At 38.3% G+C, this 9,907-nt stretch overlaps 1 protein-coding gene across 1 annotated transcript; it reads right to left on the bottom strand.

Annotated features, from left to right (window-relative positions):
* Positions 1-364: 364 nt before the first annotated feature.
* On the bottom strand, positions 365-5,620 carry LOC121324122 (alcohol dehydrogenase class-3-like). The gene is made up of 7 exons (XM_041265660.1): positions 5,579-5,620; positions 5,066-5,188; positions 3,878-4,019; positions 3,207-3,294; positions 2,233-2,452; positions 656-1,181; positions 365-579 (listed from the first exon to the last, which is right to left on the bottom strand). Exons 1-6 carry the CDS (start codon positions 5,618-5,620, stop codon positions 837-839), a joined length of 960 nt encoding a protein of 319 aa, XP_041121594.1. The 3' UTR covers positions 365-579; positions 656-836.
* Positions 5,621-9,907: the final 4,287 nt, after the last annotated feature.

Genomic DNA, 9,907 nt, shown 5'->3' with positions numbered 1-9,907 from the left:
CATGCAAAAATGTATGCAAACACACTACATACCAAGAGTGTACAAATCTGGTCCTGAAGGTCAGGTGTTGTTTGGATCATTAAATAACCGACTGACTAGAAGGAGGTTCCTTTGGTTAAGGTGGAACAAAACAGGGTGGCTCGAGACCCCAGACCATTGCTGTACACTTTTGGCTATTAAATATAGAATACTTGTAATCTAGCAGTGTCATGTTACCGAATTTACATGCGGCCAGTATTAGTAACTGCTTGTGATGGCCAAGTGGGGTTATAACGACATTGCTATAAATAGAACTGCATGGTTGAGGGTAGATTTACATAGAATTGCGCTGCTGCTTAATAAATGGATGTCTCTGCTCCAATTGTCCACAAGGACAATAGTGCAGCAATTCAGCTAGAATGCTTATATTGTACCTAGCTTGCCAAGTGTGCACATAATACCTTTTCCCAGAGGTCATCAGGTCAAATGCCTCATTAACGCGGTCCAAGGGCAGAGTGTGGGTAATGAACTCATCCAGCTTCATTTTCTTTGCCATGTAATCATTCACCAGCTTAGGTACACTCTCTACACTCTTCCATCCTGCAAGAACCAGTAAAACAAGGCTCGAGAACAGCAACAACTAGAAGCAGCTCATTCAATTGGCTCTAACCCTTACCTCCAAAATATGTTCCCTTCCATGTTCGTCCATATATTAGTTGAAACGGTCGTGTAGACATGTCTGCCACGTTTGTATAGCCAACAACAACACTGGTTCCCCAGCCTCTGTGACACGCCTCAAGGGCAGCTCTCTGGAAATAGATTTGATCATTAATGACTCTTCTAGGATTTTAGTATCACTACTTGATAAGAGGTTCTCCATTATATGCAAAAAATGTAGGCCAAAAGGACCTTTGCCTTTCTATTGACCAGGCTGAACTCACCATCACAGTAGCACTGCCCACACACTCAAAGGAATTGTCCACACCTCCTTTAGTCAACTCAATGAGTACTTCCTGGATGGGCTTGCTGTAATCATTAGGGTTGACAAACTCAGTTGCTCCAAACACTTCTGCTTTAATGAACTTGTCTTTATTGATATCAACCACAATGATCCGAGAGGCTCCCGCTGCCTTACAGCCCATCACAGTGGCAAGACCCACCGCTCCCAGACCAAACACAGCGCAGGAAGAGCCAGGTTCAACCTACAGCCAGGGAGGGAAAGGGTCAGAGGAGCAGCCACAGTACTGCCTTCAGGTAATCTGTGTTGTTTACACCAAATCGTTACAAGAAATCACCAAAATGGCTACACTAAATATGTAACGTAGGGGACAAACACTTATGGGCTTGACAGGTTCACAGCAATTGTAGAAAACTGCCTGCTCCAGTCCACCACAGGTAAAAAATAAAAACAATGCTAATGATACAAAACAGGTAACAAAGAGAACGTTAATTTCAGGACTTGTAGGGTGTGTGCAAGGGGTTGTCTAGTTTTGTAACTAGAACAGTTTGATACTCTGTAAATCATACTTTGGGATAAAGACCCCCAAACCCCTTATATCCCTAATGAAGCAATAGAGGATATTAACAATTTGATTCATTCAAAACATTAACTTGGCTGTTTAACCCGATTATAGCAGATGGAGCCTTTACTGCAAGGCGTCATTAATTTCTTGACTGGGAATGACAATTACTTTAATATTACTACCAAGACTAACAGCTTTTTGCTTCAGAAACTAAGACAACCAGTTGGATACAGGTTTAAAGTTTCTTTAACATTCAGTGGTCAATTTTTATTGTTTGTTTTTTCCCTAGTTTATGTCCAATTATTTTTAGGCTCAGCCCACCTCTACCATCCTTGCGGTGACGCGGCAGGGGCAAACACACACATGCTATCCTCCGAAATTGAACTCTCCTCAGCAAGAACAACATGTTTATCATAAGAGGCCACTATGTAATTTTGAGGCAGTGTAGATCCGTTGAATCCCCCCCCCCCCCGGTGGGGGGCCAGAATGTTACCCTTGACGTGTGTGGAACCTGAGGAAATATATGTAACTATCTATTTTGGTAACAATACCAACCAAAATTTGTATTTTTTACATCAAGACTGGCATTAATGTTTCAATGCATCAATTACCTTAGACTAATTAACCAAAAATTAGGATTTTTGCCAATGACAGTATCCGTTTCAGGCTTGCCTGTTCCTACATTAACTTCACTGATTTTCAGCAACATTTTAAAAGAAAGGACAATAACCTTGGCAGTGTTGAGTGCAGCTCCGTACCCAGTGGAAATGCCACAGCCGAGCAGGCAGACTTTATCAAGAGGGGCAGAGTCATCCACCTTGGCCACGGAGATATCAGCCACTACAGTGTACTCTGAGAAAGTGCTGGTCCCCATGAAGTGGAAGATGGACTTCCCGTTGCAGGTAAACCTGGACGTTTTATCAGGCATCAAACCTTCAGCCTGGCTAATCCTGCCAATTCAATAAGAAAAAAGGATTGAAACAACCCTCGGACAAAACCTGCTGCAAATACCTGCGCTAAACAGAGCATGAAACACTGAAATCTGCCTACATTGTGGATCACAAATAAAAAGGGAGTTACTGCACAAAACTATAGTATTCCCTCATTTAAAGGTGGCTTATAGAACAGGTTTTGAAGGTGCAGCATGAAGAATTTTGGTCAATGCAATGTCACACATCACAGGGTACTCAGAAGGTGCTGGTTCCCGTGAATTGGAAGACTGGCTTCCCTTTGCAAGTGAACCTGGTGAATTCCTCAGAAATCACATGATATTTCATTGGGCCTGCCATGAAAAGGTATAAATCTAGTGGTAAAATACTTGACAATATGAATTTCTTTTGACTTAAATATTCATAATTCATTTACACAAATATTATGGTTTTCAAATTTTGTATACACAATCTGAATTATATACAGTATGCTACAGAAGGCAGTTTACCAGTCCTCCCAAATTAGTACAGTACAAGCCATAAATTGCATCTAAACTTAGCTCAGTGCAACAGGTAGTGTTTGATCCACTGCTGAGACAGATTCTGTCTTGTTGGCGAGAGAAGATGAGAAGTTAAAAGCGCCAACACACATGAAAGCAGACGAGCCCGGCTCATTTGCATAGGAGGTAGGATGCTTGCCGGTTACATCAGCCAAAGAATAAATCTGTCTGACCTACGAGAAACCACCTGGTACATAGATGCAAAACATAATTACCAGTTTTTATCACACAAGTTGGTTTTGGGACTCAAACAGAACTTGCATTCCCCACACTGGGAAACAAACAGAGGGATAACCTTGTCTCCTGGAAAAGATACAGTAAAATAAGAATGTTACACTATGTAGTGCAATTGTGTTATTTAATACTAATCTGCATGTACAGTAGTGTACATTCAGCCTCTGAGGCAGCCAATAACATTGTTTTCTTGTGGTTCGGACAGGACAGTGTAAAAAGAGACTGGCAAGTTGAACTTTGATAAGCATCAAATATGGTTTCCTATGCACAGTACTCCCTAGGCACTGGGGTACCCCTACAAGATAAAAATGGACAAGTGTACACTTGGGTAGGGTGCATACTTTTTCAGAATATGCATGTTTCCTGGGTTTTCCGAGAATTCATGAAAGTAAAAATCTTACCCACATTTGCATGTACTATTAGGTGCAGAAGCTGTAACCAGGTCATGTGATGTACCACAGGAAGGGATTATATAACACAAATCAGTGTTGTGCTGTTATAGCTATGCGATTGGCTTATGTCAATGGAAGGAACAAATTTAAAGAGAAGCCACTTAAACCAGACGCAATACAACTTGCGCATAAATATAAAAGGAGACTTCCTTTTATGTAATAAAAGCCTATGTTACCGATTGCTTAAGTGTCCATCTCACCTGGTTTGAATTTGGTCACTCCTGGTCCAACACTCTCTACAATCCCAGCTCCTTCATGTCCCAGAATTGCAGGGAATCCCTTTGTTTCACCCGCTTCGTATAGAGAGTAGAAGTCAGTGTGGCACACTCCAGTAGCGACAATCTGTTTGGTAAAAGATCCACACATTAAGTATATAGCTAGTGTATCGCACTGATAGAACTGACTCTGGTATTCACAATCCAAGCTACTTTTAAACACTCACTTAAGCCATGTGTTAAAATTCACCTTCAAAAGATAAACTATGTGCTTGTGTGCAATGCACAACTCCCACATTGCTCTATGTGGTCAATTACAAAATACACAAAGAAATTGCTGCTTACCGCATTCATTATTAAATCGACTCTATAGTGTTGACAGGTTAAATTAACTACACAAATCATGGCCACACGTACCCAAATCCACATCAAGCCTTTGGTCCAAGATGAGCAGTATGGGATACTTGAGGTTTTAGAGAATATCAAGCATGGATACAAACACTGCTGGGCTTGCTAGTGTGTGTAGAGGGGCTTCATGCAATAGTAACACACTTTAAGGGATTGTAGCAGACAAAATTCCATTAACCCTATACTTACCAGTTGTGCATTTGTTTTATAGGTCTCAGGATGTTTAATTTTGGAAGAAACACATGTGCAGTGGCAAGATATGTCATTCCATGAATGAATGTTACCTATAATTACAAGACTGGCAGAGACGGTGTAGCTATGTCCTGTAAAACTCATGTCTGACCCATTAAGACCACACAAAGGACTACAATTGTCAAAATCCCTATAGAATTCTGGTCTACAGGATCACACAGGTCTATTTATTGCCATGTTGGTTCAGCACAAAATAAATCCATCACCGGTCTCTAAAACTTACTACACCAGCTCTTTTCTTGGAAAGAGATCTTACAGTACCTTTTTAATGCCCCATTATGTGTTTTGAATTATTCTCTGCTGGTGTTCTGCTTAGATCATATTTTACCAGGCCTAACTAATGTCCTTTTTTCAAACCAGGGGCTGCTTCTGAAAACTCCTAAAAGCCGAATTTGTGATGGTTTTATGTAAACTGACCAATTGGATGTGAAGCTGTCATTTGTTTCCTCTGTATAGATTTGACAGTCCTCCAAGTTCAACTTCTGATAATATCCACAACAGAATGAATGTTACCTTAATGCGAACTTCATGATCCTGTGGTGGTGCCACCTCCACCTCCTCAATTGATAGGGGCTTCCCTGGCTCCCAAGCGACAGCAGCCTTGCATTTGATAACCTGCACAATAACCAGGTTATTCTATTATTAAAAGGACAGCAACAATAAGAACTACACTTTCTAGAATAGAGTAGTCATTTTAACCCAAATGTTATTCCCAGGATCAGCAGAGAAATCTAGTCTTTAATCTCTATGCCAGCCAACTTTCAAAAGTTAAGCCAAACCTAGTTTAAGCAAAACAGCAATAGGATCATTAAATGAAACCATGATTAGTTTTGACTTCTAAATTTTTATGCTTTCAGTACTTTGTGGAAAAGCATCCAATTGTTTAATTTCTTCAGATATTGCTCAAATCATTTCTTATTGCGCTCAAGAATTGTGTTGCTACTTTGCTCAACCACACATGCCCTTTTGAGTTTTACTGTAAATTGATGAAGGAGAAAATATAATCTACAAAGATGCAAGAGGTACAGAGTTCGTGAAGGCGATTTTTGGTTTGAGGGTGGTATTCATTTCCCCCTGATAAAACAAAAGTAATCATACAGTAAGTATGCAGTAATTTCCTTGCCCAATAGAAGTTAAAAAAACACAAAACTATTTCTAGGATTACTATACATGAAATATTCTGTGACCACGATAAAACAAAATCAGACTCCCCTATAGAATAAAAACATATGATCAATAAAAACCTAATGTAACTATTTGTAAACTACTCCCATAAGAAATACACTAGTTAAGCCATAGTACCAGGGCATCTCCATTTTGTGCATAGTATTAAGTAACAGCTATACCATTTGCAGTATGTGTGCACAATACTCAGTTGGTACCTGCATCGGCTTATCTATGGATATAGAATAGCCATTGAACTATTTTGAACGCTAAGAAATCAATCACTCCATATCTTGCCTACTGTTGCCATAACCTTCAGACTGTTAACTGACAAAGTTGGGAAAGAAAAGAAAGCATAATCTGCCTCCACTTATATGCAGTACACTATATTACTGATAAAAATGTTAATGTTTTCCAACTGCAACACCAATAAATCTAACGAATACCAAAAACATGCAGATATCAGTTCTTTTGGTTGCACTCCAATAATTAACAGGCATTGCAGAGTAACTAACTGCAATTTTGTTTCCCCCAAAATAAATCTTTATAATGTTAGGTCAATTAGGTACTACAATATTGCTTGGCAAGCGCTAATAACAATCATTAAGTCTGAAGATAAGACTCTAGACAAACCTTAAAGTAACTTATCCGACATTAACATTGGGGGAAGACGTTTGGTACTGCATTCATTGTATGCGTGTATTATTTGTTATAAGGTTCACAGCAACATACGACCGACGAGGAAGGAGAACACTTATGCATTGTTCAATTCTTAAATGATCCTTGGCTAGTAGGCAGGGCTGTTGTGCCTATAAAACCAGCAACAAAAAAAAAGCCACACATTGACAAGCAATATAACATACATTGTTAAAAATAGCCAGTTGCAGTAAAAAGAATGGGGTTGTTAGTCTGTCACTTTACATCATATTGCATCACCAATAGAATCAAATGTGCCAAGTTAAACTAAACCTGAATTGTGTCCAATGCTTGGTTTGATAATCTTCACCTACCAACACACCAGTGCTTTTAACTACTGGTTAATTTCCAGAATATTTGGTAAAATCATTACATTCCTAGAATAAACTAGGATCATGTTTAACTTGTTGGCTACATGTGTAAATCTCAAAAATAGAAGTCCATTTGTAGTTTTCAAGTTTCACGTAGACACAAGTGTAGATTAATTTCTTGCAACTACAACACTATCATTGCAAAGAAGAATCAAATGACTCGAGTAAAGCTAGTTTTCTATAAAATGGTTATCTATCGATAGTGGAGTGTTACCAGGAAAGGTACTGTTCTGCCCCGCTAAAATTGCATTGCTGATGCCAATACTGCAGGTGCAAACCAGCAAGGAAGAGAAGACCCGAATACTGCATCCTTATAGCAGAAGACAAAATCAGAGCTTTCCATTTCTTGTATGTTGGTTAGCAGTTTCATTTTTTAGAAACAGCACTTACCATGGGCAACTTTCCATGAACATTCTTTGACCAAGGCTAACAAACTTGCAAAATGAAGTGATAGTTCATTTATGCTAATCACAACATTAAAAATAAACTGTCAGTGAACTTTATCAAAACCTGGATCAAAATGTAAACGTAAAAACATTCTAACAAAGCCTTGACCAAAATTGGGTATTTAAGGTCATTTATCTGCTGTTCACATGACACAGCTCTAATATTCTGTACGCCAAGAGGTATATTGTTTATCAGCAACTAAAAAACATTGTTTGCAATTGTATTGACCTAATATGTGTTTAGATTAAATGTACTCCACCCCGATCCATTAATTTTTAACACTAGGAACAGAGGGTAGATAAAGCATTCCAAAGTGTATTGCAAGTATCAGAAATACTATTAGAAAAATAATTCTATATCTCAGACATCACAGGTGAAAAGGGTTTTTTTTTTTTTTTTTTTTTTTATCAGTTTTACTGCACTTCTGGTACATGAGCCATTGGCATGTTTGATTTTTTAATAACCAAAAAACAAAACAAAAAAAAAAACCTAAGGAGATGTTTTTTTTTTTTTTAACCTTGGCTCACATCTTTTGGAGAAAGTAAGAATTTAGAAATGCAGATAGTGACTGTTACTGAAGCTACTTTGTAAAGAATAAAAATCAGGCTTGAAAACAGCTTTGTACCGGGGTCATTTAAGCATTGGTAGTCAACCAAGTGCCTCAGCATATTTGTTTTGCAAAGAAATGTAGCAGTTTAAACATTGTTTCCTAACCAAACAACTGATAAATGTCTTTGCAAGGTCAACTTAACTCTCAAAGCTTACTTTAGTCTCATGGCTTGTTGCTTTGAAACTGTTATGGGTCTCTCTGTCAGAATGAGGTTCGGTATACATTACTTCAAAAGATAATAACTACACAATGTTACCTTCATTTTTCCTGTTGCCTGAGAGCTGCAAGGCCTTTTTGGGGTGGGGGGTGTTGGTTATTGCTTTCTTTTTGTAGTTGTGTGATTCAATTGAAGTGCACTGAAACTATTGTATTGCTTAAGTAGTGTCTTTAGCGCAGTTTAGCAGCTGTTAACCAGTTTCCTTGCAAAGTAAGGGTGAAGTCTACTTAAGCTGATTGAATCTACTAGTGGTCAGTCAGGTAACTAGTCAGAGGCAAATAGGTAAGCAATAATGCTTCAAGGAATTAAAATTAGCTGTATTTAAGTAACATTATACAGGTGGTGTTGTTTTAATTAGGTGATGTACTGTTTGTGATTAGTACCAGGTGAGTGTGGCTAAATTGAATTGAGGTTGATTTGCAATTTGATTGGTTTACACACAGCTTTTATCCATCTACTTCAGTGTTTCTCAACATGGGTGGTACTGCCCCCCAGGGTCATTCTGAAGACAAAGGGAGTTGGGAGTTGGGAGTTGGGCGGTGGGCGGTGGTGTTTACATCCAAGAGGGCGGGAGGTGGCGTTTTAGCTAAAAAAAAATAAATAAAAATAAATAAAAAAAAAGAGTGGCGGGGCATTGTGTTTTCTTATTTAAAATGAACGAAACTTTTATTTTCTAATGTTGATTAACTACTTACACACAATGTGCCAGTGCTGTACTCACTGACTTGTGCACTGTAAGATCGTGTACACATCAAGTTGGAAACGTTTGTAGCTGCGCAACAATGTCACTGCCATTTGTGCTATCATGTTTGACCCGCAAATGTAATATGGTCCAATCAGAACAAAGACGCCGTTCCATTTATGCCTGTTGCCATGTTACGTTACTTGTCTGAATTTCACAGTTTATTTTTATTGTTATATAGTGATGTGTATTTGAGGACATTTTTGGAATCGGTTCCAAACCGAGTATTTAAATTCTGGTACTACTGTATTATTTCATTTTGCCGCCGCTGCGTTTATTTTAAATTGATCAAAATGACTGAGGCCTTTAAACATGGGCAGCAATTGTACAGGGGCGGACTATATTATTAATACCATGCTTTACAAACGCTGCAACATTTTATTACATGATTTAAAGCACTTTAGAAGCGTCGCTGTGGGAGGCTCCGATCTGCAAAACTACAATCCTATGTGTTTTGGAGCTTCCATACATGTATTGACAGTTAAAAACAGCCTACTAGGTATGGGTTGGGAGATCAAGGGAGTTCTGTACCAGCGAATCAGGACTGTGTATTGGTTGCTATGGGGCGGGACAAGAAGAGGAGAGAGAACGCTAGTTGAGTGTGATGCAGTTGTTTTTCGTAAAGAAAAATATTACATCTGAATCCCGGTTTGATTTCTGTTAAAACTAAAATATATCTTTACCCGGTTATTATTATTACTCTTTCTCACTGTAATTTACCTGCTTGTTTGTAATGTATCTGTAAGAGAAACCGTTATTAAATCTTCTTGTAGATAATAACCACGTTTTTTTTGACTGGCAAAGCTCTAAGTTCCTCTGAGTTGAAGTTTTCACCATGCAAGCTGAGGACAACAAGGTAAACGGACAGCCCGTTTATTTATTTTTTTTATTTTTTTTATTTTTATTTTTTTTTTTTTTTTTTTTTTTTTTTGGATCAAAAGTCAAGAAAAAAACAAAACAGAGAATGGAGACAAAATAGTTCCATACACTACACATCAGTTGTAACATAAAATCTATCATGGACAGAGGGGGAGACTCTCCGTATATTATTATACATATACTGTATAGCTTTTGCATATATTATAGGTCTTAATGGCTTTTTTGTTAT

The sequence above is a fragment of the Polyodon spathula genome, chromosome 1, assembly GCF_017654505.1.
Source record: "Polyodon spathula isolate WHYD16114869_AA chromosome 1, ASM1765450v1, whole genome shotgun sequence".
Lineage (NCBI taxonomy): Eukaryota > Metazoa > Chordata > Actinopteri > Acipenseriformes > Polyodontidae > Polyodon > Polyodon spathula.
Note: the sequence above shows the minus strand (reverse complement) of the source record. Positions and strands in the feature narration are given on the sequence as shown.

Excerpts from the sequence above, each read along its gene's own strand:
- LOC121324122 (XM_041265660.1), bottom strand. The coding sequence starts at position 5,620 with ATGAATACCACCCTCAAACCAAAAATCGCCTTCACGAACTCT. Across the intron at positions 3,295-3,877 it reads AGTGACCAAATTCAAACCAG|GAGACAAGGTTATCCCTCTG; the intron begins GTGAGATGGACA and ends TATCTTTTCCAG. Across the intron at positions 2,453-3,206 it reads AACTTGTGTGATAAAAACTG|GATTAGCCAGGCTGAAGGTT; the intron begins GTAATTATGTTT and ends TTGAATTGGCAG.